Source organism: Chinchilla lanigera, unplaced genomic scaffold (genome assembly GCF_000276665.1).
Source record: "Chinchilla lanigera isolate Chin_1 unplaced genomic scaffold, ChiLan1.0 scaffold00158, whole genome shotgun sequence".
NCBI classification, from domain to species: Eukaryota; Metazoa; Chordata; class Mammalia; order Rodentia; family Chinchillidae; genus Chinchilla; species Chinchilla lanigera.
The window spans coordinates 2147431-2163606 of NW_004955559.1; the positions used below are offsets into that span (position 1 = coordinate 2147431).

The 16176-nt window shown below is 48.8% G+C and overlaps 1 protein-coding gene across 2 annotated transcripts in view; it reads left to right on the forward strand.

The window, feature by feature from the left end:
• The window catches only part of Ccdc114 (coiled-coil domain containing 114), a gene marked incomplete in the record, with an annotated part of 29252 nt that extends 23490 nt beyond the window's left edge, over positions 1 to 5762 (forward strand). The window contains 5 exon segments of one of the 2 annotated variants that reach the window (XM_013509041.1): positions 39 to 204; positions 2987 to 3150; positions 3232 to 3329; positions 3576 to 3654; positions 3725 to 5762. In XM_013509041.1, the coding sequence (XP_013364495.1) occupies positions 39 to 204; positions 2987 to 3150; positions 3232 to 3329; positions 3576 to 3654; positions 3725 to 4180 (963 nt within the window). 2 annotated transcript variants of the gene reach the window in all.
• Between the last annotated feature and the right edge of the window lie 10414 nt (positions 5763 to 16176).

Here is a 16176-nt window from a genome sequence, read left to right on the forward strand (position 1 = left end):
GCTCAGCCCCGCCCACTCAGCCCCGCCCCCGCCCCCAGATCCGAGAGGCCTTGTACCAGGAGCGCGTGCGCGCTGAGAGCCCGAACCCGCACGAGGAGCAGCGCCTTGCCCTACAGAAGCGCGTGGACATCGTGCGCACCGAGGCCGAGCGGATCGAGGCCCGGTACCAGAGCCTGCGGAAACAGCTGGAGAAGCTCAAGGCCGGTGAGCGTCGGCGGGAAGGAGGGCGGAGTCTGCAGCTGGCCACTTGGAGCCCTCCCGAGGGCAGATTTGTACACTTAGCCTTCCACCTCTCGTCCATCCGTTGTCCCTCGAGGACTGCCCATCCATCCATCCATCCATACACCCATCCAAACTGACTTGTGCCCACCATTGTCCAACCCACCCGTCTGTCCAGAGATGTCCAGGTGTGGGACTGCTGGGTCACAGAGCAGCTCTGTGTCGGACTTCGTTAGGAAATCCCACAGTTCTCCGCGCGGGGTGCAGCATTTAGGCCGACACCTCGCACCGCTCTTTACTCCCAGTCATTTTGCTCTTACCCATTCCGAGGGCCTGCTCTCAAAGCCATTCTGGGGGCTGGGTATTTAGCTCAGCGGCACAACGCCTGCCTGGCAAGAGCGAGGTCGTGAGTTCGATTCCCAGTACCGGAAAAGAACCAAAAGAAAAAAAAAACCTAAAAAAAAAAAAAAAAAAAAAAGCCATTCTGGATTTTCCACCAGACAAGATGGTTTTAGCTTCCATGTGGAAGTCTGCAACCTATTACAAATTAGTTGACGGCTAGGGCTATCTTCTCAAAATACCACAAACCGAAATACCACAAAACTCAAAATACCACAAAGAGTCGTGGTAGAACATGCCTGTAATTGTAGCACTCTGGGAGGCTGAGGCAGGAAGAATACAAGTCTGAGCCCAGCCTGGGCAATTTAGTCACTAGGTGAGACCCTGTCTCAGAAAAAAAAAAAAAAAAAAAGGCTGGTGGTGTAATATGTCACAAAGGCCCTGGGTTTAGTACCCAGCAGTGCCACCAAACAATTGAACAAATCCCCAGAAGAATGATTCGATGCGCACTGGATGGCTTGAACGATAGGAACGTATCGTCTGACCGTCTGGAGGCCAGAAGTCTGATAGCACGTTGTTGGGAGTGTTGGTTCCTCCTGAGGACTGCGGTGACTCTGTTCCAGGTGTCTCTCCTTGGCTTGCTGCTGGCTTCTCCCTGTGTCTCTTCACACTGTCTTTCCTCTGTGTCCACGCTCCTTTATTAATGGCGCTAATCGTCCTCCATTATGACCCTGTCTTACCTAAATCCATCTCCAATGACTATTTCCAAATCAAGTCGCATTCTGAGGTACTGGGGGCCAGGACTCCAGCACATGAATTTTGGGGCACACAGTTCAACCCGCGCTGGGGACCTGGCCAAGATCCCCAACTGCCTGCATGAGGGATACAGCGAAGGATGAAATAAGAGACAGAGAGAAATTTAGTAATGCAGAAAGGGGGGCTGGGAGGTCAGTGCTTCAGGATGGGCAGAGACAGTGATTCTAGTTTACCACTATCTTATTAGCCAGTGGATGGGGTAGCAAGTGATTTCAAGAACAGTAATGGAAATTACTGTGAGCTAGTAAAAGACCAAAGCGTTCTCTCTTTTTTTTGCACTGGGAATCAAACTCAGGACCTTGTGCTTGCCAGGCATGTGCTGTGCCACATCCCCAACTAAGCAAAGCATTCTTGCGAGGTTCAGACAATAAGGAAACTAGTTTCCTCAGGTGAAACTTGCACTGCTGCTACTATGTTGTTTAAAGATCCTTGTCGGCCCCAGCAGGTCTTACCTCGCCCTGTAGGCAGCACAGCGTCCCTAGACTTGGGACCTCAGCCTTGACCAAGGCAGAGCGGAGAGTTTCCGCCTTCCAGTCTGGCCTACAGTGCAGGACAAGGACGTCCTCTAGACTCAATTTATCATTTGTGGTCCCCAACAAACCATAACAATGTGGCTAACCATATGGCTATCCCAGAGTTACCCATTTCCCTATAGCTGGATATTTAGATAATTTTTAATTGTTTGCTGTTGTTACCCATGCCCCTGAAGCTTTTCTTAAGAAATTAAAATATAAAAATTATATGCTTTTTTTTGGTGACAAGGTCTCGCTATGTAGCTCAGGCTGGCCTTGAACTCACTATGTAGCCCAGGCTGTCCTCGAATGCACAGTGATCCTCCTACCTCAGTCTCCCAAGTGCTGGGGTTACAGGCGTGTGCCACCATGCCCAGCTTCGTGTAGTCTTTAAAATGCACGTCATTTCTGGCTGGGCTTCGTGGCATACTCCTATAATCCCAGCACTTAGGAGGCTGAGGCAGGAGGACCATTTAGGATTTTCGGCCAGCCTAAGCTACTTAGTGAGTTTAAGGCCAGTTTGAACTATGTAGTAAGTCCCTGTCTCAAAAAAAAAAAAAAAAAAAGTACGCAAAATGTAATGAAGATAATGTAAAAAAGCCCAGCATTCAGAATCATGGAGATGATTCTGGACCCAGTTTGGGTGAAGGTGTCTGTCCAGGACCTGGGCACCTTCTTATTTTATTAACAGTAGCCAGTTAATAAAATGCAGGTGGCCAGGCAGTGACCAGTGTGAGTGTGAGTCATGACACTGACCAGTCAGCAAGGACAGTGACCAGTCTGGTCAGGTGCACCTGGGGTCTGATGTTAGGACGTGAAGACAGCCCTATGCACCTCGATGGTGCATGTGCGTGTGTGTCCTATGGGTGCCATCCTGAGCAGGGGAATTGCTGGGGCAGGTGGAGGTTGGGTTTGTTTCTAGTTGAGGTATGTGACAAGGGACATCGTCCGAGACCCGAGGTTAGGTGCACGGCGGTATCTCGCCGTCTGAGCCAGGCTGAGTCCCTTTGAGCCTCCGGGGCTGGACTGTGTCGCCACAGAACAGGTGGCAGCGGCCTGGGCTGACACATCCCTGACTACAGGTCCCTCCTTGACCCCAGACATCCAGCTCCTCTTCACCAAGGCCCACTGTGACAGCAAGATCATTGATGACCTCCTTGGGGTCAAGACCCACACGCGGGATCGGGACATAGGTCTCTTCCTGGGCATCATTGAGAAGCGCCTGGTGGAGCTCCTGACCGTGCAGGCCTTCCTGAACATGCAGGTGGGCCCGGACAGATGGTGGGTGCCCTGGGGCGCCGGGCCGGGTGCTGGCCGGAGCCGACCCCTCCTCTAACACTCCCAGAACCAGTCCTCCGATTCCGACGCTGCGCTCTTGGTGCTGGGCCAGAGCCAGGAGGAGCCTCCAAAGAAGATGGACATGCCGCAGCCCCCTGACAATCTGTGAGGCCCAGGGCAGGGTGGGGTGCAGGGAGCACATGAGAAGGAGAGTTTTGGGGGCCTTGATGGTGGCCCTGGGTGGATAGAAGAGGAAGGGGGTGTTTCCAGGGAGCACCAGGGACTGCATGGGAATATGGGGCTCCAGGGGTGTGGAGGGGAGAGAGCCAGAGTGGCCGCGGGGCTCTGGAAGTCTGGGAGGTACCACTGACCTTTTGTAGGTCGAATCTAGACTTTTCCTCTCCGCCTTAGAGAGGACCCCCCTGGCTTTGTGGCGAAGGACAGCTACCCCATGAGCAGGGAGGAGCTGCGGCAACTCGTGGTGAAGTCGGTGAGTGGGGAGCTTGGGGTCTGGGCAAGGACCACCGCTACCACCGGCCCCCAACTGTCCTCTCCCCCAGGTAGAGCTCCGGGAGCTGGCACAGGAGCAGAGCCAGAAGGAGCTGTCCGAGGCCACGAGGAAGTTGGATGGCGCTCTGAGCACCGGGTTCTCCCCCACGCGGGGGTCCGGCACAGGCTCTGTCGGAGGGAGCACCAAGAAGACCACTGGGATCCCTGGGTCCATCCTGAGCCACAGGACTAGCAAAAGCCATGGCACTGGCACCGTCAGCCGCGTCACTTTTGGCATTCCCAGCTCCAGCTCAGGCCAGGTGTCCAGACTTGACACCCTTGTGGAGCACAGCTCCAGTACTGGCAGAGCACAGGGGTCCAGCCCGGCCTCGAGTCTCAGGAGCTCCCGAGGTCACCCGGGCTCCACTGACTCGGTGGAGTCTAGCAGAGGCCAAGAGAGCCCTGGAGGTGGCACAGAGAGCAGAGGCCCTACCTCCTCCAGCAAGGACTCCCAGGGTTACGCCTAGGGGCGCAGCTCTGCCTGGCCCACAGCAGGCTTTCTCTGGGTTTGTGCCTCGCTCTTTGCCTTGGGGCTCTGTCTCCTTCTCCCAGCCCAGACCTCTGCGTCTCTCTGCCCTCCACCTCCTCCCATCTGCTTGTCAGTGTTGCCCATCTCTGTCTCCTTGGCCCTAACCCTCTGCTGTCCTTGCTCCTGCTCTGCATCCCCCTCTCTGGCTCCTCCTCCCCACCTCCCCACTCTCCCGGCATCTCACGTCCCTGCCTCTGTAGCTCCTCGGTCCTTACCCGCCAAGACCCCTGTACCGACAAGGTGAGCCGTGACCGTGGGAGGTAAAGCTCCGAGCTCCATGTTTACCCCAGCCTGGTTACAAGCTAAATCTAAGCAGATAATGGATCATCTACCTTTTGAACTTTGAGGCTTATTCCCTTCAAAATGGGAATGAGTGAGAGGCTTGAGACATGGCTGCTTCCTCTACTAGCCCAGAGGGAAATCTGTGACCCTGTCCCTGTTCTCTGCCATTCAGTCACTCATCTTTTAAGTCTTCCACGTTTTCAGCTCTGGTGGGAGCCGTGTCAGTCAGGACAGGCTGGGTTATGCTGAGGTAACAACCAACCTCAGAATCAGTGGCCCTAAAGCAGCAAAGGTTTCCTTCCCCATTGTGGGTCAGCCAAGAGCCCTGCTCCCTGTCACCCGTGTGCCCCAGGCCAGTGGAACAGTCACCGTCTGGAGAGGTGCCAGTCCCTTTGGCACTGGAAGAGACAGAAAACGGCAAAGCAGGCAGTGACTCTTGGAGCGTCGACTGGATGTGACGCACTCTCCTTTATTCACATTTATCAACCGAAGGTCGCTTGACCGTGCCTCAGCTCCAGAGGGTGGCTGGGTGAGGGAGTGCCGTGTTTCCTCGTGTCTGGGAGGAGGAAGGGATATTTGCAGGCAACAGCTGCAGGGTCAGAGGCAAAGCCGACCTTGTTCCTGTCCTTAGTGGGGCGGGCTTGGGATGGGGGCTTAGAACATTGTGGATGACTCTTCTCTGAAGCTGAGTCAGGCCAAATGCCTGCCAAACAATCCAGATAATTGATTCACCCTCCTGACTCAGGAAGGTGATGCTTTGAGTCTGATTCCCCTCAAAATGAGTGGTAACAGTACGTACCTTCAGGGAGGTTTTCTTTTTGTGTGAGAATAAAATGACTTGATGACACATAAAGCCTGGCGCATAGTAAGCATTCAAAAATGTCTGATTATAAATACACTCACCCCTTGGTATCTGGAGGGGTTTAGTTTCATAACTCCTGTGGATACCAGAACCCACAAATGTGCAAGTCTCTTACTTGGAATGGCATAGTATTTACACCCAATCACATCTTGTCTGCTGAAACCTCTCTGACACCCCAAGACTGTGAGTGCTGTGTGAATAAGGATACAGCTCAGTGCGAACGTCCTGGACCCCATCCTTGGTCAAACAACAAAACACAAGAAAACGAACCTCTGATTTGCCCATCTTTGATTAATTAGCCTTTATCAAGACAAAATTATAAGTAGTGGGACTACAGGAAGAAAGTTTTTAAAGCAAATAAAGTATTCCAAATATATTCTTTCTCAAGTACCCAATTTCTTTTTTTTTTTTTAAATTTTAAAGATAAAAGGAGGGAAACATTAACAGACATACAACATTTTACAACATATCACAAGCACAATACAGACAATACAGAGTTACAAACAAAGTGGTAGGGAATTAACAATGGTGGTTGTATTACATATTGATATCTTCAAAGTGGCTTCTCATGAAAACAGATATAGACATGCAATACTGGTCAAGCAAAGACTCATTTCTCATTCAGACTCTGTCAGAATGCCTTCAGAAGACAGGAGAGTTCAAAATCTGACTCAGGGTGGGGTTAGCACTTGTTTGTGGGCCCGGCAAGTGTCGCTGCCTTCCACGCTCAGCCAGCCCTGAAGTTCAGCCACCTGTGGTCCAGGTGACCTTTTTGACTTGAGTCAGACAGTGCTCCTTAGTTCTCCTTGTAAAACACCCAGTCTTTTGGAGTCATGGGCTTTAATAATGCATATGAGAAAAGGGGCTGGGGATTTAGCTCAGTGGCAAAGCACCTGTCTGGCAAGTGCAAGGTCATGAGTTCAGTTCCCGGTACTGGAGAAAAACCAAAACCAAAACCAAAAACAAAAACAAAAAAAAAAAAAAAAGAAAGAGCTGACGAGACATCTCTGTGTTCAAACAGTTTACACTCAGGGATGTCATCTAGAGGGCAGCAAACGATTAAGTGGGACAGTGCATAAGGATCAAAACTTTCTTGGGGAGGGAGCCTGGGCCACGAGCACAGTTTTTAGAGTTTTTGGCATCCTAGAAAGCCTTTTTGTTACAGTGTCAGGTCTAACATTTATGAACACCCGTCAGCCCACTTGGGGGGCCCCAAGGAGATTGTCCAGGGTGAGGTCTGAAGGTTAAAGAATGCACATGTTGAAGACGGCAGCAGCAGGCAGCATGGAGCAGAGCAGAGTGCAAGAGCCACCTGCATCTTTATATTTTTTATACAGGTCGTTACCACCTATTTACATTCTTACATGCCTCGTTGCAGCGTGTGTAGTTGTCCCGGTTAAATCATGGCTGTGTAACTCTGCCCTGATGTGTGCCTGCACTGACAATGAGGTCGTGTCCTCAGGGCTTTCCGAAGTATCCTAATAAACCCTGAGCTTTGACTCAGTCTGAGTGAACCACCCAGGGACCAAGAAGGCTGGGATGAGTTAATTTTCCCACATCTCTAGGGCACAAGATGAATATGTTTTTACAGTTCCTGCCTGGCCAGGTGTGGTGGTATATGTCTGTATGCTGTTGACATGGGAAGCTGAGGCAGGAGGATTGTCAGCTTTAAAATCAGCCTGGGCAACTTAGTAAGAACCTATGTCAATATGAAATAAAAAGGGGCTGAGGATATAGTTTAGCACTTCCTGGGTTCAATCCCCATACTAGAAGTAGGGTGGGAATGGGGGTGGGGGTAGGTGGGGCAAATTCCTCTCTTCTACTTTTTATCAAATATTTTTTTTTGGGGGGATATTGAGAATGGAACTCAGGACGTCATGCTTGCTAGGCAGCTACTGAACCACTGAGCTATATCCCCATCCTCTGTTTTTGTTTCTAAGACATGATTTCACTATGTCATTCAGCCCAGCCTTGAACTCTCTGTGTAGCCCAGGTTGGCCTTGAGCTCATTGCAGTCTTCCTGCCTCAGTCTCCCTAGTGCTGGGATTACAGGTGAGTGCCATCACACCCAACCAAATACTTTGAATTAATTTCAGAAACCTCCGTAGAGCTGTGGAGGAGTGGGTCATCTCCATCTCCATCTCTTTCTTCATTAATTTGAGGAATATTTATAGAGGACTTCCTATGTGCCATGGATTGTACCAGGTTCTGGGGACAGAAGAGTGAACAAGAAATTAAACAAATGTATTTCAGAAGGAGATGGAAATGGCAGCTCTCCTGGGTCACAGCTGCTGGAGTGGAGCGGCCGCTCCCTCTTCCTCCTCTGCGGCCCAGCAGATCTCATCTTGGGGTGGAGTGGAGTGGTGAACACCCACCCAACACTGTCCCAGAGTCACTTCCTCTTCCCAACCTCCCAATGTAGAAAGGTGAGCACCGCGGACCAGAGACCTCAGATACCATTGCCTGCCCCATATTGGGCTCATCAGCTGCTGCAGCAGCAGGGACGCAGGCCCCCCTCAGCTCTTGTGCACCTCAAGGGTCCTGGACCTGCTCGATGCAGACGTCCTCTGCGTTCCTGGGGCTTCATGCATAGGTACATCTGAGGCCATATTAGCACTTTTTTTGGTCTTTTTTGAGACAGGGTCTCACTATGCAGTTCAGGCTGGCCTTGAACTCACTTTGTAGCCCAGGCTGGTGTTAAACTTGCAGTGATGGTTGTGCCTCAGCCTGCTGAGTGCTGGGAATACAGGTGTGCGCCACCATGCCCGGCATGAGGCCATAATGGAGAAGCTACAGAATCAAACTGAGATTCCTCTTGGTTCCCAACATGGCGGCACTTCCTGGCCTCCTCCTGGTGCACGGCGGAAAGAGCACCCAAGAATATAGGTCTGGGAGACAGACAGAGTGATTGGGAAAAACAAAGGGTGACCAGAAGCATGAAGGCTGGTGTCCGGATACCTGCTTTGAGGCGGTGAGGGTGGTGTTGGTGATAGTGATGTTGGTGACCATGTTGAGAACAGCCATCCTGGTGCTGACGGGTGTGGGTGGTTAATGAGGCCACTTTGGAGGCAGACAGTGGGCTCTGAGGTCTCGGGTCTGCACTCACTTTCTTGAGTTTGGGGATGGGAGGTAGTAGTGGGGGGATGGTGAGGATGGGCTGAAGGTGATGCTGTTGGTGACAGCAGCTGTCACCTATCACAGGCTCAGCATCCCCTCCTCAGGTTGTTTTGTTACAGAAGAGAGTTGCCACTCAGTCGTATGGGCCAAAGGGGATTAAAACAGATTTTCCTCGATAGCAGTGAGATTAGGGACTTTTAGGGTTTGTTCCTCCAGGAGTGAGGCAGGAACCGGCCCTGGGGCATCCGCACTGTGTGGCCTTGGACAAGGGTCTTAATTTCTCTGAGCCCAGTTCCTCATCCTGAAATCAGAGCCCCCAGTGAGTGTGGCAGCAGCCTGCGAGGTGGGGGTGTCTTTGAGGGAAGCGAAGTGGACGCCAACCCTTTGTCCATCATTCTTTGCCAGCAGAAATAATGAAGAGCATTGAAGGAAAACACCCTAGATGAGCCAGGAGGTCATTTAAAGGTGGTCGTAGGATAGAGCGGAACAGGGCAGCATCATCTGAAAAGCAATTCTTATTTTTATTTGTACACGTTCACTGTGCGTATGATAACACTCATTGGACAGTGTTAGTACCTGGACACAAGATGTCTTAATTCTTTTTTTTTTATTACATTAAAGAGAATAATAAAAAAAAGAACAATAGCAAAATACCAACAACATAGACAAAAACAAAACAAAGCAAACACAGTAAAGATGATCCAGTGTTTCAAAACAAAATGATAGGAATTAACAGTGATTGTTATATTACATATTGTTGTCTTAGACTAAGTTGCTCAGGTTACCAGATGTAAGAATGAGAGGTTGATCAAACCATTAAAGAGAATAAAACATAAAAACAAAAGAAAACCATTAGAAACGATACTGAGTTTCACTAGACAAGATGGTAGGAGTTCACCAATGGTTGGTACGTTGCATATTACTGTTTTCAAATTAGTTGTTCAGATTGCCAGATATAGGGGGCTGGGGATTTAGCTCAGCAGCAAATCGCCTGCCTGGCAAGCACAAAGTCATGAGTTCAATTCCTGGTACCGGAAGAAAAACAAAAAACCAAAAAAAAAAAAAAAAAAACCAAAACCAGATTGCCAGATATAAGCGTACAAAACTGGTCAAAAAGCAAAAAAATTAGGCACTCACTGTTCCTTTCAATAAACCGTTAGACTTCAGCGGTATTACTTCTTTTTATGGCCCCTTCCCCTCGCTGCCCACCCTTCCCTCCATGTCGTGGTCCCCTTCCCATTTGCGGTGATATCATTTTGTGAAATTATGTTCGCATGAAATGGTTTCTTACCTGGAAACATGGTCGGAAAAGTTTGGAATCCACCGGTCTGGATCCCCAGCACGGCACAGTGATTTTTCAGACAATTGCCGGTCAGTGGCGGGCCATCCCTCAGTTTCAGGCACCAATCTCACCCTGTCCCAACCAAAGGTTTTTGTCCCTGGAACGCGGCCTTAGCAGTGCTGTGCTGCCAGGTGGTGTGCGCACCCTGCAGGGCGTGGGTTTTTACCCCTGGGCCCAGATGGTCTAAGCAGGTGTTTTCCTTCTGGTACTGCTGTGAGGGTTGTGTTGCCTGGGATTGGAAGCCCTGGTCTCACGTAGAGTTCCCAGAGCAGAGCCCTGCAGGGAGGGCGTCGCAGCCAGTCAAGATGGCATGTGGCCCAAGAGATCGACTCATCCCACCATGTCCATTAAATGCCTCTGTGTGCGCCAGAAGAGGTCCTCTCCTCCAAGTCCACATTCCAGTGGGAGGATAGATGAGACTCAAACTTGCAAACCTTCATTTCAGGGAGTGCTGGCCTGGGAGTGAAAAGCCGAGCTTCTGATGCCCGCTGTACCTCAGTTTCCTCTGCTATAAAATGGAAATGGTAACAGGCCAGGTGTGGTGGCACACAGCACTCAAGAGGCTGAGGCAGGAGAATCATCGTGAGTTCAAAGCCAGCCTGGACTACATAGCGAGTTCAAGGCCAGTCTGAACTGCTTAGTGAGGCCCTGTCTGGAAAATAAAAACTTGCAATCCTCCTGCTTCAGCCTCCAAGAATGGCCTTTGACTCCCAGCCAGGGTCCTCTTCCAGGGTGTTGGGAACAATGGATGGTTCTTGGCCCCTTCATCTATGGACCTATTCCCTGTGGAAAAGGTCATTCTTTAGTTACTATTTTGTGTATTGCCTGAGGCCTGACCAAACCATGATTGTTGGGTTCTGGAGGAAGTCTAGCATAAGCATTACAAGCGCCCAGATCAATACTAGATGCTTTGCTGAGATACGGGCAAAGGAAGATAACATGATGACTTTCTGGTCAGTCACATTACTATGATAATTGAGTTGTATTGTCCTTGCTAAAACAGTTGATATCCTCCAATTCCTCTGCTGCCTCCTGGGTGGATTCTGAAGAAAAGGTTACTGAAGGTGGTAATCAGGAGTCAGTCAGTCTTAGAGACTGCTAGCACCTGATCACAGGATTTTGGCTCTCTTGGTTTGATGTTTTTCTTACTTTTCTTATACATCTGCGGGCACCTAGTTTGGGGGATCTGTTCACCCTGGACAGAGTTGGATGTGAAGTCTTACGGTTCCCCTGCTCTGCCTCCTGACCACCAGGAAGTAAGCAGCTCTGCTCTGCAGGCTCTTCCACATGGTGTTAAGGCTGTGGAGCCAGCTGACCATGGACTGAACCCTCTGACATTGCCAGCCGAGTAAACCATTTTCCCTTCTTAGTTGTAGGTGTCAGGTATTTGGTCCCAGCAATGGGAGCACTGACCAATATGGAAAACTGGTACCAAGAGAGGTGGGGCCATCGCTGTGGCTGTACCTGACCAGGTAATTTAGATGCCTTTGGAACTGGTTTGCAGGAGGAGTCTGGAAAAGTTTGGAGTTGCAGATCAGAGAAGCCCCAGAGTGCTGCACACACAGAGCGTGATGAGTGATTCTGGTCAGAACTCAAAAGGCCGGAATGCTGATAGGAATATGAACAGCAAAGGCCAGGCTAAGGAGCTTTCATGTGGAACAAAGACTTCATTGACAATTGAACTATAGGCTGGGTATTGCACTCTGGAAAAATTTGTGTACATTTTGCCTGTGTTCTGAGATTTTTCTTTTTTAAAGATGGAATCTCTTTTTTTTTTTTTTTGTACTGGGAATTGAACTCATGACCTCAGGCTTGCCAGGCAAGTGCTTATGCCACTGAGCTATATTCCCAGCCCCTAAAGATGGTATCTCAGTGGAGTTTTATTTTGCATTTCTCTGATGATGAATATTTTTTCATTCTTTAGTCATCATTTGTACTTCTTCTGGCAAACATCTATTCATTTTAGTTGCCTGTATTTTGAAGGTGATCTATTATTTTTGTGGTCTTTATATATTCTTAATCTTAGTCCTTTGAGGTCTTTATATATTCTTAATCTTAGCCCTTTGAGAATTTGTTCCCATTCTGTAGACTGTCACTTCACTCTGTTGGTTGGCTCCTCTGCCATACAGGCACTTTTAAATTGGGTATGGGGGCTGGGGATTTAGCTCAGCGGCAAAAGCGCCTGCCTGGCAAGCGCAAGGTCGTGAGTTCAGTTCCCGGTACCGGAGAAAAACCAAAAAAAAAAAAACAACAACAACAAAAAAAATAAATTGGGTATGATCCCATTTATTGATTTTCAATATTATTTCTGTGTCACTGGAGATTTGTTCAGAAAATCCTTCCTTATGCTTATGTCTTCAAGAGTGGCATGTATTTTGTTTTTATTTTTATTTTTTTCCTAGTTTGTTTTTAAAACAAGTACTGCAAGAGTAATATTTTTACCTCATGGAATTGCTAGCAAACAATTAGCACATACGTGCATACGTAAAGTTTACAGTCATTCCAACTACATATTAAATGTTAAGTACTTCTTTATAATAGCTCTGTAAGAGGGAACTACCATCACAGGCATGGTATAGGTAAGGAATAAGATGCATAGAGAGATTAGATACAAGCCCACACAATGAAGGTGTTTAAAGTCTTTTCTGATGAGCTTTCCTGCATGCTAGACAAAGGGTAAAGAGCATAAGAACCTAGCACAAGTTTTATAGACACACACACACACAGTGACACACAAACAAGACTGTACCCATTAACATAAACACACGTTTTGTAACCTTGGATAACAAGGGTTGGTAAATGGAACTGCATGTCTTCGTTCCTCTTTTACATTTGAGTTCAAATCCCTTTAATGTGGCTTCAAAGAACTGAGAATTCCAGTGAATACAGAACAGTATTCTTGGGTTGGAAGGAGGGTAGAATGAGGATTAGGTTCTGGCTGCCATTTTCCCAGAAGTATTCATTTTGTTCAGCTATGTGATATATATTGTTCTACATAATGGACAACTCTTCTATGCTTTACACAAATGGGTACCAACCCCATAAGCCACATGAACAAGGTAACATGTTAACTACCCAGTGGGACTGTGCTGCACTGCCCCATGGGACCGTCAAGCCCACTGGCGATTCATGCTGATGAAAACACGTAACTCATCACATCAGAGCCTCCTGGGAGAGGGACGTATGAATGATGGCCCATCGGGAACATGTTAAGACACTTGTTGGGAAACAATAACAGAAGTCTACGTGTGTGCTTCATATTAAACAGAGATTTTGTTTTTTTTTTTGACATTTTCAGGAAGGTAGTCTTGTTTTAACTCAGAAACTTCACACTGAGTTATACTAAAGTACACCACCAGGCATATATGATATATATGGACTTAGAGACAGAGATTTTCCAAGATCCTAGGTTGCCCAGGCTGGACTTTAATTTGTGGTCCTCCTGCTTCAGGTCTCAATGCAGAAATTACATGCAATTGAAGTTATACAGCACCCAGTTTAGAGGTTTTTTTTGTTATTTAAAGAAAAAAAAATCAGTATGAGGAATCTTAGTCCAACAATAGGATTTTTTTTTTTTTTTACATAGAAATTCACTTCTACTGTTCAGATATACATGCTGATTTATAGTCATCATCAATGTATATTCCCAACATAAAAGTTTCAGTGTTCAATAATTTATGGAAATGTAGGCTGCTAGGTTGCAGTGAGGGAGTGAGGCCGCACAGAGGGTGCTGTCATGGCAGGTGCAGAACCTCAGTGATGACCACGGGCTGCTCGGGTGCTTAAACCTCTACCTGCCGCTCCCAAGGCTGAACACCTGCAGGGTGTGCTCGATGACACGGGGGAAGTGCTTCAGCGTGCAGAAGGGGATGGACTTCTCAGGCGGGTCGTAGCTAGACCTGTAAGACTGTCAGGAAAGGAACAACCACCTGCGCACTGCCTTTGCTGCCCGGCGTGCCTGAGTCCAGCAGCGGCTCACCATAGCACTCACAGCGCTGGTCCACATACAAGCGGGTATCCATGTTGTCCAGCGCACAGGCCGCACCAACCAGATTGTGGAAGAAGCATCAGTATAGATGTGCTCTGTGTCAGGGCCCACACGATCCTGGTGGCTTCTCACCCTGATGTGTTGATATGGAGAATATGATGAAAAGGAATCCACCGCCCAGCAAGGTGGCTGGTGAATGGACTGTGAAGCCCAATGTTCTCTCTGTTCTGAGTCCCCAGCTCTGACTTGCACATCAGTGGAGCTGGTGCCACGGGCTACGGGTGCCTGGTGGGACACACTAGTGCGGGGCTCTGAGGGAAACCAACCTGAGTGCTCACCCTGTGCAGGGGCTGATGAGAGGCTGCCTGCTGTGCAGTCTGGGGTGGCGTGGCAGCTGTGGGGTCAGGATCCTCCTTCACGCCTTCAGGGTGTCTCATGACTGCAGTGGCTGGATCCCCCTCAGTCCCCTTGGCTCAGCGGTGTGGGAGTCCTGTATCACAGGGATCATCCCCCAATAGCCATTAACCAACAACTTTCAACCACAGTGGATCGGTCGGTCTCACATGTCAATCACCTCCAAGCTGTGCAGAGCTGGGTTGTCCTTCGCTGTCCAAGGTGACCCAGCTCAGCACCTAGTAATCCTGGCCTGCCTGCACCCTGCATATTAATTTGAAGGGAAATTAGGCACAATCCTAAAATTTTGCACGCGACCATCCCTTGATCTGAATGTGTACTTGTGTGGTGAGAAAATGTGTAGAAGAATTAAGAAGCAGGCAGCACCAGGTAGGGTGGTGCCTGTTATCCCGGGACTCTGGGAGGCGCTGGGTTCAATCTCCAGGCCTGGGAGCGGGGGAGGGGGACAGCCAGAAGCCGGAAGTAATGAGCACCCTTGCAGAAGTGACTCATCCAAACAGGAAATTCACATTTGCACCCTGGCAATCCAGCGGCGCCAGATGGCAGGAAAGGCAGGTTATGAGGCTGGTTGTGCCAGCTGGAAGTGTCTCCTAAGGGCTGGGTTTGAACCGCAAACAGAATCATTGCAATTGATGGAAACACACTGAATACTAAAAATACCCCCGCTCAAATGAGACCCAGAGAGAGCAGGCCTGGGGGAATAAAAGAGCACAAAGTGTGGCTAATCAAGGGGGAGCATTAAGCCTCTTTCTTTGCCTTTGTGAAAGGAAAAGAAACAAAATAACCCTTGTCAATCACAGAGAACTCTACGCAGAATCCCAGCTCTGTCTTTAGACGGGATGATTGACTTTTAAAAACACACCAGTTTATAAACCTAACGATCTCTTCACAGCCACGCAGTTCCTCCCAATCTTCTTCACATGTGTCCAGGATACTCCTGGGATGAGGGCAGACAGAGCTGCGGACCCCAAAGATGGGACCCTGGAAGGCGAGACCCCCGTGACCTGCAGCTGCACACGGAGGGGGCGTGGTCGGTGTGAGTGCGGTAAGGATCTGGAGATGGGGCGCTGGCCCTGGGTCCCTCAGTGCACCCGTGTTACTGCAAGGTCCTCAGGAGGGAAAGAGCGGGTGGGAGAGGACAATACAGAGGTCACAGGGCTGTCGCGGCTGGCTTGGAAGACAGCGGAAGGGGAGAAGCCGGGGAGTGCAGGGCCTGCAGAGGCCGGGGCAGGCGGGAGAAGAGGCTCCCCCGGAACCGGCCACCCCTTGGTTTTAGCCGAAATGCGACCGATTTTGGACATCTAACTAATGTGCCGTTTCAAGCCACTAAAGTTGTAGTAATTTCTTACAACAGCCACAGAGCACTAATAATATTGTGTCGTCGGATGCTACCATCGAGATCTGTGTAGCCCAGGCTGGTCTCAAACTCACAGTGATCCTCCTGCCTCAGCCTCCTAAGTGCCGGGATTGCAGGCGCGCGCCACCACGCACAGCCAATTGAAATCTGTGTGAGAGCCATCATGAGCACATGGCTGTTGGCTTATGTGACGTGTGAAACTGCTGCAGTCATTTTTTTTTTTCATATTTTTATTTTAAAGAGAAAAGAATACAAACAAAATAAAAATAAAGACAAACAAAACAACACAAAAACAATAAAACATACAGAATTTCAAACAAGATGATAGGAAATGAACAATTGTTGTTGTATTACATTTTGTTATTTTCAAATTGGTTACTGATCAAATAATTAAACATTAACTGTTCCTTTCAATAAACCACTGGGAATTAGTAGTACAATTATCTTAGCTGTCATATATATAAAATTTTTTTCCTTTTCTTTCCTTTTTTCATTTGTATCTTCCCTCATCCCAGTTTTTTCCTTTGGAGCAGTTTCTTTCCCTTCCACAATATCTACTGTACCTTTCAGAT